Consider the following 19,473-nt stretch of genomic DNA (forward strand, 5'->3'; position numbering starts at 1 on the left):
ACTGCCGCAATGCAGAGAGGTGGGTGGATCAACCATAATTGTAGGCACTCAGTCTTCATCTATAATTAAATCGTCAGACCTCTAGGGCATACGATGGCGTTCCCCACTTGTTGGCACTGGAAAATATATAACCAGTTCCTTTTGTAGTGCAGTCATCAAAGTTTATTAGTGTAGATCAGTAGTTCCCAACCAGGGTGCCGTTCCGCACTAGCGTGATGTGAGTGAGCAGCAGGGGTGCCGTAGGAAATTATTCAACTTTAATTTGTCTGAAAATTATTATTTATTAAGTACAAATATATTTTGGGTCATCTATCTAGGGCAGCGGTGTATCGTGACAGGCAGAAAACTACTAAATGCTCTTCCATTCGATGGCCGAAGATACAATAAACCTATGTATGTCTAACTTGTCCACCTGTTGCCATTCGTCCAACACAATGGCTTCATGCGAGTATATCAGCCTTGTGTTCAATTCAACGGGAAAAGATTGTACACTGAGTCCAAGGTGGATGTGGGAGTTTCAAAGCCCACACTTTTCCCTGTGAAATGTTTCAACACCCACACTTTTTGTCGCCACCGCCGGTGATGTTGCTGTTGAAACACCCACATTTTTCTTGTGAGATGTTTCAACACCTACTCTTTTCGTTGCACCTCCGAGAGATTTGGGTGTCTCAACACCAACACTTACACCACAGTTGTTTCACAAAGAGTGGCGTGCTATGCCATCAATAGCTCCCATTATCACCCAAGGAATTTTTGAGAATTTTTGGGCAGTTGGCAACACCAAAATGTTACAGTACAAATGAATGTGGCCATGACGGAAAGAGAATCTTTGTTAATGATAATATCTACAAATTATCACTCAAAGACCATATTATGCTGATACGGTTGAACATGTGTCAAGGTACAAGGAGAGCCACGTGGTGACAGCGCGGGCCTGTGGACGTCTCGTCAGCTGCATAGAGCTGCAGAAGTACTGTATAATACTTCTTTATGCAGAGTACGGCACCAGCCCCGGTCAGAGCTCAAGCCTTCACATGATAGGGGACTTGTTCGGAATCATTAGCTTAGTTACTTGTTTCTGTATATTTTATGTGAATTTCAGTGGGAAGTTAAAAGGCCCCCGAGCTTCAGCGCTGCTTCTTCCAGCTCAGGACTTTGGGAATGGATCCTGTCATCCTGCTGGGTGGATTCTCAGCATTCCAAGCCCTGTGCCCATTCCTCTGCACGCCGCGTATGGTCCTGGTGGACGCTGGCTTTCCTCATGCAGCATCAGCACTGGTTGCTGCTGCACGCCCTGCGCTGGCTAAAGAAGAGGAGGGCGTGCACAGCTCCAAATGTGAACTTCCTGCGCCAGCTTTTGACCTATGAAGAGCAACTCTTTGGGAGAAGACTCACCTCCCTGGACGATATCCGACGATGACTGGAGTATGAATGGATAGATAGAATTTTTTTTTGTCCAGCAGTTCACATTGAGAAAAAGTGTACCATAATTTTGTGTACAGAAGTTTTTCCTCTAAATCATAACGAGTACAGTGAAACGTCTAAATGGCCCCTGAAGCAGTAGCGGGCTGTGTATTTAGTATTGGGGCCTTCAGTGAGGATTTGCTCTGACCAACCAATAAGAGGACAGAAAAATGCTGACGCTAGCTCGATGAATTTGAAATCTGGTTCTAGAATGATTTGCTAATACAGTTTAATTTAAATTGGCCAGGAATATTGATTCTGAAGGCCGCGGGAAGATTACTCTGATATGGCAGCACATATCTTCAAATGGCGGACCGCGGTCTGGGTCCGGACCAAGTCAAGGTCTTATGCGGACCCACGGTCAATTGCTGTTAAATCAAGATAAAGTATGTGCATTGTCACATGACCGTTTTTTCTCACCTAGGGCGCCGTCACAAACTGTGAGACGGTTACATTCAGTACTACGCTAGCTCTTTTGCTGTGATCATGTGCCCATAATAATAAACCAATCGAACAGTTAGTTTCCAGGATGAGATTTGAAGACATGGCATGGCTTGTTCCTAAATTCAGAAAGTTGACTCAGAAAAGTTTTTTTTTTTTAATGAATGGACAGAGCAGTACTTTTCTATTCTTCCAGAAGCCTAATCAAAACCTTTGTGTCTTATATGTTGTATGTATGTATGTCGACGTTTCGCTCAATGTAGCTGCCGAGTTACTCAAAGGTAAACAAAATCACTTTTTTTTACTTGAAATGTGCATCAACGTGTTCTGATTTACTTGAAAGGCTTAATTTTCCTGTTCACTGTTGCTTGAAATTTAGGCCTGAAATGCTGCTTTACTTTAAATGTTTGCCAGCCTTTCTTTTTTAAGTTGCAGGCATCAGAATACAATTTGTACTGAAATGTAGGCCTGACGTGTTTGTGCCAGCTCACAGGATAATTAAGCTCTTGGTTTTCTTTGTATTTATATGTTCTGTTCTAAGGGTTTCAATGTGTTTTTAATAAGCACTTTGTATTGCTTTGTTTTTGGGTATACATTTCATGCATTGTTCTCCTTTAGTAAGATTCAAAAGTTTCTGTGGTGCAGACTGGTGTTGTTGTTGTTGTTGTTTTTCATGTAAAACAAAAACATCGTGTTTGCAAAACCACAAATGTCAAAAAAAAGAAATGCTCCATTTTTATATTGTTTGATGGGTCAGCTGCACAAATCGAAACATTTTGAGGTTCGGACCTTTTCCCTGAGAAATCACTTGCAACTGACTCCTCCGAATTCTAATTGAAGATCCCTGACATAGAAACTGAAATCTGATTAGACAAAAAAAAATCTAACATTCTCACACACTACTGGAAGCAGTGCAGCAAAGAGAAATGCTGCAAAAATGAAGATACATTAATTAATACATTTTAATGGAACAAATATTAGAATTTAGGGTAAATGTTAGGCAGTGCTTCTGATAGTGTTGGCATGATGCAGCTTCAAGACCCTCTGAGGACCAAAATATGGAATTTTCAGACTGGTTGCTGGACAAATATATATATATATGTATACTAAAATTTAAATTTCCCCATCCACCCATTTTCTATACTGCTTATTCTTATTATGTTCACGGGTGAGCAGGAGCCTATCCCAGGTGATTTTGGGTGAGGGGCTGGGTACAAACTGGATTTGTTGTCAGTCCGCCACAGGGCTCATTGGATTAACAACCATTCACACTTATGTTTAGTATTCAACGAACCTAAGATGCATGTTTTGGGGACAGGGGAGGAAGCCGGAGTACCTGAAGGAAACCCACGCACACTCCACTCATAAGTGTCTAAGCTGAGATTTGAACGCAGAACCTCTCTAAAGGGAGGCAGACCAGAGAACCACTTGCTCACTGTGTTGCTGCAATAATGTAATATAATGAACTACTCATTAAACTACTGTAGTGTTTACGTGGGACATTCCGACAGGATGCTGCTTGCTAAGATTTATTGCATCCAAAGCACACATTGAAGTCATCCTCACAGTTTACTCTCTCGCACACACACGCACACACACTCAATATACGTAACTCCACCCTTTTGAACTCAGGAATTCCCTCCCACCAGACACGTTTTGGTTTGCAGGGATTTTTATGGAATGTGGGAGAAAAAGGAAGTCTATTTGCAAAAAAAAAGAAATATATATATATATATATATATATATATATATATATATATATATATATATATATATATATGTGGGTGGGTGTGATTGCAAAGCATGCAAAAACATACACAAACACACGTTTTTTTAAAGTCAAATTTGGAATATGTGGCACGGTACAGTTACTCCCTTATAAAAAAAAAAAAAAACCAAAGTAGTACTCATCTGTCGCCGCATGCAGGATGCCACCTCCCCTGAAGATTCGAAACGACGGCCCCCCAAAAGTGAGGAGGCTGAGAGGCATGTGAGAGTCTGCACGTAGTCCTTTTGGGTCTTGGCTTGTCCACCCACAAGAAAGAAGCAGGAGATGTCCAACAGTGCGTCAGGACATCTCGTCAGATAGGACCACCAAAACCACTCTTGACTTTCTTCATCTACCTTCGCTCTTCTGACTGCACCACCGAGCCTACCGAACACTAGGACACTTTTTATTTTCTACAGCCACGATGCATTTTATCAGGTAAATACTGTCAGTATAACACTTTACACGACTGTCATAACTAGTTTGTTTACGTATTCCAATTACGTACTTTCACTTTCCAGTTCGATGTCCTTCTAAGCTAGGCTATGCTACGCTAGCTAGCTGAAAAGTAGGTTAAACGTTTTATATTTTGTAACAACGTGTCGCTTTTAGAGTGATTAAACTTTGTTTCACGTAAGAGAGGAAAATTATTTAGTGTGTCGCAGCATAATGTGGTAACCTAGACAACGTGGATTGTGACGGCCATTGAATTTCTTGTGCAACGTAGAGCGCTACTACTGCTTAATAAACACGATTTTGGAGGTAGCTTTGTATTTGTTGGCACACAAGTCTTAAAATGTCATTTAAAGTTACGTAGCCGTGTCATTTATATCTTCGTATCATATGTCATCGTTGAGCTTGAATGCTCGCTGAGGCTAAAAGCTAACACTCGCCTTATTACGGTTTCCTCACAAGGGAAACAAAATCGACTTGGAAACCGAACGTACTGAGTCGAATTATAAGTGAATCATTCATTTGAATGCTTATTCGTTCAAATGTGGCACTTGTGATCGTTCGTGTTTATCCGGCAAGGCTCCAGTCTCTCCGGCGGGGAGGGGCGAAGACGTGGCAGTCCTCTCCATTCACTCAATGAGAAGTTAGCCCAAGGAGACGCTGGAGGACACATTTCTTGCTTTGTAATCTCGCATTAGTCACAAAACTCACGAGCAGTTTAAGAAAAATAGTTTATTATTGCTTCAAAGTCCAACTTAAAATGGGGTTTATGAAAGAAGGATTACACTATGATGTTTTTAAATACATATGCAACTTTGTTGTTGTTGTTGTTGATAGATGCACACCCAAAAAAAGTATTAGTTTTGATCTTATTCAGTATTATCATCACCATGTACAAAACAATATCAGTTCCAAGGCCAGGAAAATTTCAATGAAGCACAGTTCTGGTTTGTTTTTAATAACACAGAAATGACCTTATTCTGCTTGTCTTTTAATTCATTTGCTTGCTTTGTGTCCTGAAGCTCCTCTCCACAAAGTCTCAGAAATAATAATAATAATAATATCTAGGACCTCTTAATTTACTGTAATTCTATAGAACACCATTTTGCAAGAGGTTTACTGATGAAGCTTTATGACCTGGCGATGACTAAGCCTAAGAATATTTGGAATTTACAGATGCTCAATCTTGTGGAACTTGAGCTCTGATCTTTATCTTGACAGATGATTTAACAGATTGATTTTCAATGGTAGTTACTAAAAATACTTTCTTAGCATTATTACAAAGGATCTAGCAATTCTCAACCATGCTTACTTGCACATGTAAAAGAACTGCAGGGGAATTTGCAAATAATTTGAGAATTTTCTCGCAAGTAGACAATTTGCATACTGAATTATTTAGCATCACAGTGAAATGGTTAGCATTTCTGCCTCACATTATTGAGGTTCGGGGTTAAAATCTCTGCTGTGGTTTTCGTGTGGAATTTGCATGATTCTTTCGTGGTTGCATGTTTTTTTTTGGGGTACTCCAGCTTCAAAAATGCGCATGTTAGGTTAATTGAAGAGAACCAGGCATGAACAACAGCTAGCATCAGTGTGTCTCTAACAGAGGTTAAATGGGTGGTAAGTTGCTTCTTGTGTTTCCTACAAGGTATAAAAAGCATGGCATCTTTTATTTTGTCCCGCCGCTGACCTAAATTGAAAACCCACATGAGATTTTTTTTCCCCTTTGGCAGCTTGTCTGTGTAGCAGAACCTGCCTGAACCTGCGTTTGTCTTGCTTCCAGAATAACATATAGAGTTTTCTGAGAGTCTCTTTGCAACATGTTCCAAAGTATGTATTTATGTGTTTCTATCCAAATTATGTGCTGCTAACTACAATTTTCCTTTGTCACACACAGTGGAACAATGTGACTGGTTGAGATAATTTCCGCATCATCGGTTGTGCTTATTTTGCAGAGGGTCACATGCAGTCAGTCTTAGATGCCATTGGCCGAGCGGTGAACCGCAGGAAATCCCAGCCCCGACATGTAGAGAGAGTCAGTCAGCCATTCACTTTCACACCTACCGGAAATTTGGCAGTCACCACACCGGCCTTTGGATTCTCTCAAGAAGCCGCTGGTTTAGACTTGGCCAAAACCAAACTCATCCTTTAGTTATTTAACTGTAGCATACAAGGCATTTATTTTATATTTCATGTGTCCAAATGCTTTTTGAAAAAAGGGGTAGTACAGACATTTGAGCATTTTCATTCTCTTGCTATCAAAGTCAGCAAAGGCCAGATTTCCGAAAGTCTGTAAAACATTATTGTGAGTGATTATCTTGTAGTTTGGGGTGTGTTAAAGTTTGTGCATTTGTAATCTGTTCAATATTTACAATGGCAAATCTTTGTGTGGTGTCAACACCGAGTTGGGCCGAGCCACAGACTCCACGATTGTGACATGAAAAAAAGAATGCCTTTTATTGTCATTAAATACACATGTACAATGAGATTGAAAGCCGCTCCTTCTCTAGTGCAAATGACTGTCAAGAAAAAAAAAAGAAATCGGTGCGGTGCCTCCTGAAGTCAATGACTATCTCTTTGGTTTTCTGGAACAAAATGCAACGCTAGAAATTAGGAAGTGACTTGACATGCTCACTGTTAGTACTCTTCTTTGTATTTTCCATCAGTCTGGATGCCCAGTGGCACCATGCTGTCTCCCACAAGTCTGCTTTGATAGTACGACAAATTGTTGTAGATATTGTTATGTGTGTGATGTCCTATGTTGGTCAACCTTTTTTTTGTCCTGTTCAGCTGCATGTGTTCTTATTTGTGGAAGGGGAGACACACACATCTAGTGAGGACATGCAACAACTAACCAATAGGACAAGATGAGAGAGGACAGAAAAGGGCCAGGCAGGACAGGATGTGAGAAATGAGCAAGGCAGTGCTACTGAAGAGTGGTGCTGTGGGATGCTTTTATAGTGTCTCAACACCTGTAAGAACCTGTGAGTTGATATCTTAATATAACCTGTGTTATTATTAGTGGTCCCTGCATAAGCAATTCAAGCCTATAGCGTGTCTATGGAATTTATTAGTGAATGAACACCATATCACATGCATGTTAAGTCAACTGGCGTACGGAAGTGCTATGCCAGGACATCGAGGAAGGGTGGGCCTGGCCGCCCTCCATACCGTGGAGGAGCCAGCCAGCGGGACACCACCCACTCGCCAGGACCCAGGGCAGTCCCCCAGTCCAACTGAAGTGCCCCGACCAGTGGCATGCAACCAACACCCCCACCCAGGCCAACCAGCTCTCCAAAGGATGTGCGAACGTATGCGGTGCATTAAAAAACCACTGGGGAAAGGCATGGCGAGCCAGAGAGCAGACCGGAGTGCAAGAACACCTGGCCGAGTGCCCTCCCCAACCTGACACTGCCCTTCCCCCACTGCTGTGTTGGTCATCTGAAGTACACCACACATAGGAACACTAAGCACACACTCAGTATTTTTTTTTCGCCATCATATTGGGTTTCTCATATTTAAAAAATTGGTCAAAATGTTAAAAAATGGTATGTGTGCACCCCACCTAAGAGTGGAGCTTAGACACAAAGTCTAGAATGTATGACTGTCCCACATAAGTAGATTCTATTCACACACGCTTTATTCTTGGTTCCCATCAGTATTGCAGTGCAATGAGAGGAAAACTAATCGTTCTCAACTTGTTTTCTCATGTCACATATGATAGACACACCTGCCTGAACAGCGAGGCAGGGGCCTTCGGAATGTCAGTATGCACATTTTATGTCAAAATCCATCCTGAATTTGAAAAATGAGCCCATCGCATCCTGCCCCAGAGGGGAATGGATCCTTAGAGCTATATTGTAAGGCACTAGATGCGGGAACGACAACACTCCGGCCAGATCCAATGAACAATGACTTTATGATGTGATATTTTGAAGACTGCAGAAGATGTAATGTACATTAAAGTGGAAGCTTGGAAACAGCACAATGCCGAGCAGGGACAGATGATGACACTCTTTGTAAATGTCTTTTTGAATCCCTCTCTCCACAGGAGGCTGCTGCCATGTTGGTTTTTCCTGTTGCTGAGCTGTCGGCCGTCGCTCTCAGCCCACGACTTTTTCACCTCTATAGGTAAAAGGTCTTATTTTTCTAACATTAGAGCCGAGAAGTCAATGATGTGTGTTAATTGTCGTGTGTGTTCCTCAGGCCAAATGACAGATCTATTGTTTACCGAGAAGGACCTCGTCACTTCCCTCAAGGACTACATCCAAGCTGAGGAGGACAAGTTGGAGCGGGTCAAAAAGTCAGTGCATCATCGACCCCATCACAATGTATAAAGTACAAAACTAACTCCCATTCTTTGGCAGGTGGGCTGATAAATTGGAATCTTTGACGGCCACAGCGACACAAGACCCTGAGGGCTTCCTGGGGCACCCGGTCAATGCCTTCAAGCTGATGAAGAGGCTCAACACTGAGTGGGGGGATCTGGAGAGCCTCGTCCTCAGCGACACCACAGATGGTTCGAAAATACCTACGTTGTTTGATCCCTTACGGGTCTTTTTGTGCTGCATCATTTCCTGTCTGTCAAATCAGGCTTTATTTTCTTTTTCTCCCAGGTTTTATTTCCAACCTGACCATCCAGAGGCGGTACTTCCCTACGGATGATGATCAGACTGGTGCGGCCAAAGCTCTCCTCCGTTTGCAAGACACTTACAATCTGGATGCCAACACCATCTCCACAGGAAACCTACCTGGTAAACACAAACCATCATGAAGTCTGAATTTACGGTGGACAAACTACATACTTAAGGACACTTGTTATGTTTAGTTTTTCACAATTTAAAACAGTTATTGAGTGTTTTAATATCATAACACACCAAGGACCAAGAATTACAGTAATTTTAAATATGCTATACTATATCTTATTTTGCTGAAATTAGCCAATTTTTAGGCCCTGTCTCGTGCAAGTGAGCGACGGTATATGCCACCCTATATACTGCTGGACCAACAGCTTCTAGTTGCGGGGGCAGACCACATCTTATGAGGGGAAAAAAGCGAGCGCCTATTTAGACAATTTTCAATCTTGGATGCAGCACTTCATCCACTACACTGTATGTATGTAGCTCATGGACACATCACCAAACACAAATACCAAACACTTCAGAAGCTAACGCTAATCTGTGCACAAAACAAAAATGAATGCAGCTAAGTGACTTTGGTCCTTCGCCCACCCTAGCTGATCATCTCGGTGTGGGGCTGGTTATTATGTAAATTAGCTGGGCAGAACGGCACATTTTCAGGCTGCTGACAAAAAAATTTACCTGCTTGGTTAATTTCATCCTTGTTGGATGAGCAGGCACCTTAGAGACTGAAATATTTGTACACAATCCAAGACAGCTGCCCATAAAATGTCCTCTTTAAGTGCGAACCATGAATATGTAATAAAAATACACCATGTATTCTCTATATACTGTATGCTCTTCTGTTTTAATGTCAATATCCTTATGTGCATATCAGGAGTGAAGCACAAGACTCTTATGACGGCGGAGGACTGTTACGAGCTGGGAAAGATCGCCTACACTGATGTTGACTACTACCACACAGAGCTGTGGATGGCACAGGCCCTGAGGCAGCTGGACGATGGCGAGGAGTCCACTGTGGATAAGGTGACCGTGTTGGACTACCTCAGTTATGCCATCTACCAGCAAGGGGAGTTGGAGCGTGCCCTGCGGTACACCAAGATGCTCCTTGCACTCGGTTAGTCCCTTAACAAAATGTCAGCTTAACAAAACTGATGTGCCTTGTGGACTAGAATTTTGTTTGTCAAGATGCTAGATTATTTCAATACCAAAGCTCTGATTTTACTTGTTGTTTTAAGCAAGTAAACCACATGGATGTTCTAATTTTAGGATGAATGCTATTCAGTTAATGTTACAGAATACAACCCCAATTCCAATGAAGTTGGGATGTTGTTTTCAACATAAATAAAAAGAGAATACAATGATTTGCAACTCATGTTCAACCTATATTTAATTGAATACACAACAAAGGCATTTCATATTCAAAATGGTAAACTTTGTTGGTTTAGCAAATAATCATTAACTTAAAATTTTATGGCTGCAACACGTTCCAAAAAAGCTGGGACAGGTGGAAAAAAAGGGATTTCATCATCTACGGTCCACAATATCATCAAAAGGCTCAGAGAATCTGGAGAAATCACTGCATGTAAGCGGCAAGGCCGAAAACCAACATTGAATGCCCGTGACCTTCGATCCCTCAGGAGCCACTGCATCAAAAACCGACATCAATGTGTAAAGGATATCACAACATGGGCTCAGGAACACTTCAGAAAACCAATGTCAGTAAATACAGTTCGGCGCTACAGCCATTTATCTGGCTTCTCTTAGATGAGCTCGGGCCCCGAGCTCATCTAAGATGGACTGATGCAAAATAGAAAAGTGTTCTGTGGTCCGACGAGTCCACATTTCAAATTGTTTTTGGAAATTGTGGATGTCGTGTCCTCCGGGCCAAAGAGAAAAAGAACCATCCGGACTGTTATGGACACAGAGTTCAAAGGCCAGCATCTGTACACAGGTATGGGGCTGTGTTAGTGCTAATAGCATGGGTAACTTACACATCTGTGAAGGCACCATTCATGCTGAAAGGTACATACAGGTTTTGGAGAAACATATGCTGCCATCTAAGCAACGTCTTTTTGCTTATTTCAGCAAGAAAAAGCCAAACCACATTCTGCATGTGTTACAACAGCGTGGCTTCGTAGTAAAAGAGTGCGGGGACTAGACTGGCCTGCCTGCAGCCCAGACCTGTCTCCCATTTAAAATGTGTGGCGCATTATGAAGCGTAAAATACGACAACGGAGACCCTGGACTGTTGAACAGCTGAAACTATACATCAAGCAAGAATGGGAAAAAATTCCACCTACAAAGCTTCAACAATTAGTCTCCTCAGTTCCCAAAGTTTTATTGAATGTTGTTAAAAGAAATTATGTGATGTAACACAGTGGTAAACGTGACCCTGTCCCAGCTTTTTTGGAACGTGTTGCAGCCATAAAATTCCAAGTTAATGATTATTTGCTTAAGAACAATAAAGTTCATCAGTTTGAACATTAAATATCTTGTCTTAGTCGTGTATTCAATTAAAGAGCATGATTTGCAAATCATTGTATTCTGTTTTTATTTATGTTTAACACAACGTCCCAACTTCATTGGAATTTGGGTTGTTTAATTACGACACAGTTTAAGATGTTTTTATTTTATCCCAGTCACAATTGTCTTCCTTTTACCCCCCAATGTTCAGATCCAGAACATCAGCGGGCCAAAGGCAATGTGAAGTACTTTGAGTTCCAGCTGGAGAAGCAGAAAAAGGACACTGCGACGGAGAAGGAGCCTGAGAAAAAAGAGACACCAGTCAAGAAGACGACAAAGGAGAAGAAGCAGAAGAAGGACAGGAATACCTTCACTCTGATGCCTGAGAGGAAGAAGTACGAAATGCTTTGTCGCGGGGAGGGCATCAAAATGGTGAGGACTGTTAAATCACCCAAAAAATGTAAAATGTTTTCAGGATGTAGTGTTCTGAATTCCTTGGTTCCCTATTTTTTTCTTCACTCACAAGACTCCCCGTAAGGAAAGCCGACTTTTCTGCCGTTACTATGACAGCAATCGCAACCCCTTCTATCTGCTGGGACCGGTCAAGCAGCAAGATGAGTGGGACAGTCCGTACATCGTCCGCTTCCTCAACATCATCTCCGACAAAGAAATTGAGAAGGTCAAAGAGCTGGCGAAGCCAAGGGTCAGTCGTCTTATGTTAGTCTCTGGTTGTTTTACTTTCAGTTTTTATGCCCTGTACTGTTCAGTACTACATATATGTCATTCTTGAAACAGAAGTATCTGTTTTGTGCACTTGATCTCTACAGTTCAAAAGGTGATTGACCAAATTTAATAACATCTTAATATTATTTGAAACAACCTTCAAGTTTGAGATTTTAAATGCAAACATTAGTTGTGATGATAATTTTAAGGGAACAAGGAGAAATACACATTTATTATATTTAAAACAGCCACATAATTTTGCCTTCGGAAAGTTTGTCAAATGCTAACACACAATATAAAACAACATATACGGGATGATGAATCAATAGCATCGTTGTCGCAGTTTTATAACCCTAAGCAACGGATATTTGAACACAAACAGCAGCAACACATGGAGACAGACAATATAAAAATACTCACATGCATATAATTTTTTATCCTTTGTGACAAACTACTAATATTACTGCAACTTAATGAGTCAGTTTTTAATTAAACTATTTGTCTGTCTGTATTGTACTGTCCCTTAGTGGCTAAAGTGCGCAAACCTGGATGAGCACAATGTGCGGCTGGAACGTAATAACGGTCTTTCCATTCATTTCAATGGGGAAAGATGATATGAGATACCAGTGTTTTTGAGCGTGGTTTTGGAATGTATTAAACTCATAAGTCAAAGTACCAGTGTATTTGTATACAAGCAATTCAAATGTCAGTTTTACATAATATGTCCCCTTTAAATCAAGTCCAAAGCCAAATAGTCGTGTTCCTGTGGAGATCTAATCATATATGAATAGAACACACAAACACACACTCACACACATTTGGGCACATGTCCGGTAAATCCTATGCCTGGCTTCACAGCTACGCAGGGCCACCATCTCCAACCCCACCACGGGAGTGCTGGAGACAGCGGCTTACAGAATCAGTAAAAGGTGAGTTACATCCAAGTGGTCGCCAAGACAGAAAGGGGAACACAGATGGGGGAAGTGGCATTCCTCCTCTTCCCCTCTTCCTCCTCTTTTTTCTGCTATAGTTGATATTAACATAGTTGCGTTTTCATGAGCCCGAAGCTGTTTCAGAGGCAAAAAGGATGTTCAGTGGAAAGTGCAAGTCATGCCTCATGAAACATATTCTTGGTGCTATTTTTAAACAATAACACTGACATCTAGTGACTGTTTCTGCTTTTCTCTTTCTCTCCCTCCTTCCTCCTCCTTCTCTCTCACTGTCCACTGGTGTATTGCTTATCTTTCTGTCCACCCTCATCTCGCGGCGGGAACTCCCATAGTTAAGGCGAGCCACGGTGCATGACCCCCAAACTGGAAAGCTTACTACAGCCCTATACAGAGTCTCCAAGAGGTAAGGGGTAACAGCTCAAACAAACTCTTCATGCAGACTGCTCGCAGCTTGATTAAAAATAAACATTTTTTAATGTCGCTTATGTGAAACTTTTGCATTGTAAAAGCTGTTTTCTCAGGTTGCTCTGATTTGTTGCCCTGCAGAGTTGAAATAGTCTTGGCCGATTTCATGCGAGAATATTCATACTTCTGGGAATTAATCTCTACTTTACTGCATTCTTTCATGAGCTCATTACAGCTGCTGCGGTTCTGCTACACTTCCTAAGTTCCTTAGCCCCCATATCAGCATGTAAAATCTGAAAATTCAAAGGCTGGAATGGTAGACCAGATAAACCCCTCAATGTCAGCTTGACGTCATTGAAATACTGTATACCAGTTGGTGACGTATGCACACACTTTTCTGCTCAAACAACACAAATAAATGTGTTCAAAAAGACACTGTAAATCTTAAAATGAGCATACGTTTCATATGCGTAATATTTATGTATTATTGTTTACTTCCTGTTTTCTCCGGGAACTCTGGTTTCCTCCCACATCCCAAAAACATGCATGGTAGGTTAATTGAAGACTCTAAATTGCCCATAGGTGTGAATGTGAGTGCGAATGGTTGTTTGTTTGTATGTGCCCTGCGATTGGCTGGCAACCAGTTCAGGGTGTGCCCTGCCGCCTGCCCGATGATAGCTGGGATAGGCTCCAGCACTCCCGCAACCCTTGTGAGGATAAGCGGCTCAGAAAATTGATGGATGGACAGATGGATTTTTACTTCCATCTTGTCACTGCCCAGTTTTGACATTTGTAGAGTTATTTACATGCAATTTGGCCTTTGCACATACGGGTTGTTTCATCAGTTGAACACAGTCATTGGTCAGTCAAATAAATGTCACTTGTACAATGAAATATTGGCATTAAATCGGAATTGGGCAGTCAGACTAAGGTTTGAGTCTGAAAGCACCAAAACAGACACATTGTAGAACGTTGTAGATTTTCCATCCATTTTCTATGTTAAATTTCTCTTCATTGTGGAAGTGACTTAAAGCAGCTGGCCACCAGCCCCTCAAATTTACAATTTTGTAAAATGTTGTGCAATTTATGTGCAAGAGCAAAGTTTCTTATTTCATTATGCTTGCGAGCATCTCCGTCCATTTTCAGGGAATATTGAGCTAAATGAGACTTTAACCTCTTCAAGAACTCACTGTGCAAGACACATGAGGGAAAGTCTTTGTTGGGTCACGTTGACCTCCAAAGTATGACTCATTATCAACACAAAGATTCTTGGAGGATATACAAATGACTTATTACCTTCTTATGTACACACGAACTCTTTAGATATGAAGTATTTCGGAAATACTTGAATTAAATAAAAATGTTAATTTTGTCTTAGCCCTCAACTCCACTGAGCAGGTAAAAAAAAATCACCCCAACACTGAACCCTGAGCTGATTGGAGATTCTGAATCTTGGGCCTTTTTTGCCTTGTGCTTCTTTCTCCGTGCTCCCATTTTTTTATTCTTTTTTTTTTTTTTTTTTTTTTTTTTTACTGTGGTTTATGTTTACTTCAGCATGATACCTTTGGCTGCCAGCTCGTTCAAAGTGATTTTCTTAACCGACGCCCGCAATCGCTTCTGTGCTGGGAAGTCTTGTTCTATCTCAATATCCTTGCTCTGTTCCAGCGCTTGGCTCACAGCCTACGAAGATCCAATGATTGAAAGGATTAACCAGAGGATCGAGGATCTCACAGGCTTGGAAATGGATACAGCAGAAGAGCTGCAGGTAAAATGCTCTTTGTACAGTTTCTACCAAGCGGTACAGTTCAATGCAGCTAGCCACAATTTGGAATGGTAAACCCCGATCTGCCTTGTGTGGGTGTAGGCAGAATAAGAATGTGACATTATGACAGGTATACGAGGAACATGACACTTTTCAGCACAATAGACAAACAGCTTTGTGTTCTCTCCTCATCGTAATCCCTAGACCAATAAATGGCCTGCATATTGTGTTGAGAGTCACCTTACACCTATAGTTTGGCACCATTCCAGTTAGTAGCTCATACTTGTTACATTGGTTAATAAAAATGTACCTGTACTTTGTTTGTTTTGCTTCCCGGTTTACTAAAGAGGGGTACGGTGTTTCTGCGCTCTATAGCGTTTCTAAAGCGATTGTATTCATGGGTTTTTACAGTATACTTACCTACTGTAATGCCCTTACATGATGTGGGAAAGGAGAGCCACAATTGCCGATGCACTTTTCAGCCATTTATTGAATGCTGGAAAAATAATAGTACAGGCCATAAACACACTCACGCGGGAGCTGCTGTCGCCACACGCTACTGTCACACGCTACCACACAAGGCACAAGCATGTACATGGACGCTACAATAAGTACAGTATTTTCTATACAATTTACGCTTGCAACTTTTTGTGTGTGTTCAAATAGTGTTTTAATAAGTTTAAATGTGTGGAAAGCTTGTGGAAGGGCTAAAACAATATAAAAAAGATTATATAGTGTATCGCGGATTTTCACCTATTGTGGGTGGGTCAGCAACTGAGATGAACATGGGTTCAGTGTTCACACACACCGATTTTTAACATCTTAATCGATTTTTAGAAATGTGAGGACCCTTTGAATGACCAGGAAAAAAATTGGCACAGATGAGTTGCCTTAAAACATGCCCTCAAACTTGAACAAATAAAAAAATCTTGCTCAATGCACGGCGACACGGTGAACAACTGGTTAGAGCGTCTGTCTCACAGTTCTGAGGACCGGGGTTCATTCCCCGGCCCCGCCTGTGTGGAGTTTGCATGTTCTCCCCGTGCCTGCGTAGGTTTTCTCCAGGCACTCTGATTTCCTCCCACATCCCAAAACATGCATGGTAGGTTAATTGACAACTCTAAATTGCCCGTAGGTGTGAATGTAAGTGCGAATGGTTGTTTGTTTGTATGTGCCCTGTGATTGGCTGGCAACCAGTTCAGGGTGTTCCCAGCCTCCTGCCCGATGATAGCTGTGATAGGCTCCAGCATGCCCGCGACCCTAGTGAGGAGAAGTGACTCAGAAAATGGATGGATGGATAGATGCTCAATGCACTAATTCAATGGTCTTGACAGGTTGCGAACTATGGTGTTGGTGGTCAGTACGAGCCTCACTTTGACTTTGGAAGGGTATGTCCACGCACGCATTCACTTATATGTCAGGATTTTTTTTAACAGCAGGACTCTAAACCTGTGTTTCATTCTCTCTCCGCAGAAAGACGAGCCAGATGCCTTCAAAGAGCTGGGAACAGGCAACCGCATAGCAACGTGGCTTTTCTACGTGAGTCTCAATTCCAACACTGGCTCCATGCTTCAATTATTTTTTCAACAACTGAGGAATGATGCAAAACATAAGCAGCATTCAAGTTGAGTCTTTCGTTTCTGTTGTAGATGAGTGACGTGGCAGCAGGCGGCGCCACAGTATTCCCAGATGTCGGCGCATCAATTAGACCCCAAAAGGTTCCTATTTCCTCATGACTGACTGTAAATATTGAAGGCTTGCATAAAACAAGCGTCTGTTATTGTTTTACCCTCTCATGAAATCAAATAGATTGTGTCTGGGGCCAGCAAGGCCCTGACTGCTGGGCGAAAAACTATCAGAAGCACTGAGCTACATGTAGAACCTAAATTCTAATTATTTGTTCCATGATAACATATTAATTTATTGCAAACATTCTATCGTTTTCATTGTGTAGCTTAACTCTGGGCTGCACTGCTGCAATACTGTATGTAGATTTAGATTTTTCTCTATGAGCAGATGCTGGCACGGTGGACGACTGGTTAGCATATCTGCCTCACAGTTCTGTACTGTATTCCGCTTGTGTGGAGTTTGCTTGTTCTCCCTGTGCCTGCGTGGGTTTTCTCCGGACACTCCGGTTTCCTCCCACATCCCAAAAACATGCGTGGTAGGTTGATAGGAGACTAAATTGCCCGTAGGTGTGAATGTGAGTGCGAATGGTTGTTTGTTTCAATGTGCCCTGCAATTGGCTGGCGGCCGGTTCAGGGTGTACCCCGCCTCCCGCCCTAAGATAGCTGGGATAGGCTCCAGCAGCCCGCGACCCTAGTGAGGATAAGCGGTAAAGAAAATGGATGGACGATTATTTGGTCAGAGCAAGCCAAGACGAGCAAAACACGTCTGTAGGGAACGTATTTGATTGACAGGTGAAGGGCCTGTCTCCAGCGCCTTCAGCGGACAGACCCACACAGTTCTGCACCTTGAGGGCAGGCCTTATTTTTCATGATTTTAGAGCGGTGTAAGTCTTGGTGAGCCAAAGACAATTTCCCACCTCGGTGGACAATAAAGAATTATTCTTTTCTGTTCTATTCTATTCTATTAAGTTGGGTAAGTCTCCACTGAAGGCCCACATGTCGAATACACTCCCCACCGCTGGTGTTCATACATATTGAACAGTACATTTTCCGATTAAATCGGGTAGGAAAAAAAACCCCTCTAATCGCACCCCACACTACAGGATAATCACTCTGCATAATCTTCATGCCAAGGCATGCGATAAACAGGTCTTTGCCCACTGTGATATGAAGGTGTGGAATCTGGGTCAAATAAGGCCAGACAAATCAGTATGTGTGTTCGTGTGTTGTTTTTTTTGTCTTCAGGGTTCTGCAGTGTTCTGGTACAATCTCTTTCCCAGTGGGGAGGGCGACTACAGCACACGACATGCAGCTTGTCCTGTGTTGGTCGGCAACAAATGGGGTGAGTTCCTCGAAGTGAATCCATTGAAGCCCTGTGAATGAATACAAGAAAAATGTAGTTGTTGTTTTTTTTTTCTCTTTAGTATCCAATAAATGGATTCATGAACGAGGCCAAGAGTGGCGGCGACCATGCGGTCTAAATGAGACTGACTGAAGCAAAAACAACACCCCCCAGGCCCTTCACCTTTTCACCCGGCCCAGAGCACCCTGCCACGGATCACAGATGACACATCATGGATGCTTGGGGTCCAAATGTCTCACTTCCTCCTAGCTCAAACTCCCTTTATTTCCTCCCAGTCGTAACACTCAGAGCCCAAGAGATTGTTTTGAATCAGAACAGTGTTGGTGTTGCTGCAGATAGACAGATCCCTGATTGCCAGATTGTGCCTTTTTCACTCCCTTGTGTTTATCATTGCACTCCGTTTGACCTCCTGTTCTGTGGCTATGCTTAAGTAGCAGAAAACACTCCCCCCTTCCCTTCACCCCCACCACTCCTGCTGGTTGGCATTCTTAAAAAGCCTGGCTCATTCACTCCTTTACACACCTCGCAAGTTTACACTATTTCATTGCAGGACAATTTGCAAAGCGAGTGCCACTAGCTCACAGCACATTATACACAAGTTGGTCTTCAGATAGCAGGGACAGCATGAAATAAAGAATAGTTTGTCATGTTTGCAATGAAAAAGCAATTTTAAGCATAATGGCTGTCTTTTAAGCAGCATGATGGTTGAGCAGTTAGCACATCTGCCGCACAGTTCTGAGGTTGGGGGTTTGAATCTCGGCTTTTGTATTCCTGTGTGTTGGCATTTTCTCCCCGTGCTGCTGTTGTTTATTTTTCCAGGTACTCCCGCTTCCTCCCACATCCCCGAAAATATGCAATGAAGATTCTAAATTGCCCTTAGGTTTCAGGGAATGGTTGGTTGTCTATATACGAAGTGTGTCAGAAAGGTTCCAGTACTGGTGTCACAAAAGATGTATTTCAAATCCTTCATTGTGGGCCAGACGATCACCCAGCACATCTACAAAGAGATCCTGTGCCCTTTGCCTCACGATGGCGCGAGCATCTGACAGTTCCTGGCCGTACGGGAGCAACGCCCCTACTTACCTGGGCTGTCTCTTAAATTAACATATCCAGTTGAAAACACAACCAACATAAAGTCAAGAGTTTGATGTCAAATTCAAAGACGCTCCCAGTAGGTTTTGGTGTTTTGTTTTGCGAGGAAGAATCATTTTATTTATATGACCCAAAACATGTGTTATTGTTATGACAGTCGTCATGTGTTATATTTTTTAAAGACATTAAAAGCTGTTTTTATGAAGTTGGATCAATTGTCCTTCCTGTGTTTACGTGCGCGTGGCCACATGAGCGCGCGCGCCCCTCCTCAACGTGAAGGTATGCGTGGGTCACATGGCCACGCCCCTACCAATGATA

General features: G+C 42.2%; 1 protein-coding gene across 3 annotated transcripts; it reads left to right on the forward strand.

Annotated features, from left to right (window-relative positions):
- Nucleotides 1-3,809: 3,809 nt before the first annotated feature.
- On the forward strand, nt 3,810-19,366 carry p4ha1b (prolyl 4-hydroxylase, alpha polypeptide I b). Of its 3 annotated transcripts, XM_061789098.1 has the most exons (16): nt 3,810-4,111; nt 6,082-7,110; nt 8,178-8,257; nt 8,333-8,429; nt 8,494-8,645; nt 8,743-8,880; nt 9,644-9,883; nt 11,444-11,664; nt 11,759-11,935; nt 12,814-12,884; nt 14,976-15,075; nt 16,407-16,460; nt 16,546-16,611; nt 16,722-16,790; nt 17,946-18,042; nt 18,125-19,366. In XM_061789098.1, the coding sequence occupies exons 4-16, from the start codon at nt 8,338-8,340 to the stop codon at nt 18,193-18,195; spliced, it is 1,548 nt and encodes a 515-aa protein (XP_061645082.1). In that variant the 5' UTR covers nt 3,810-4,111; nt 6,082-7,110; nt 8,178-8,257; nt 8,333-8,337; the 3' UTR covers nt 18,196-19,366. The 3 variants fall into 3 exon arrangements, with proteins under 3 accessions (XP_061645082.1, XP_061645080.1, XP_061645081.1); XM_061789096.1 differs by lacking the exon at nt 6,082-7,110; XM_061789097.1 differs by lacking the exons at nt 6,082-7,110; nt 12,814-12,884 and adding an exon at nt 13,238-13,308.
- The last annotated feature ends 107 nt before the right edge of the window (nt 19,367-19,473 follow it).

The sequence above is a fragment of the Phyllopteryx taeniolatus genome, chromosome 11, assembly GCF_024500385.1.
Source record: "Phyllopteryx taeniolatus isolate TA_2022b chromosome 11, UOR_Ptae_1.2, whole genome shotgun sequence".
NCBI classification, from domain to species: Eukaryota; Metazoa; Chordata; class Actinopteri; order Syngnathiformes; family Syngnathidae; genus Phyllopteryx; species Phyllopteryx taeniolatus.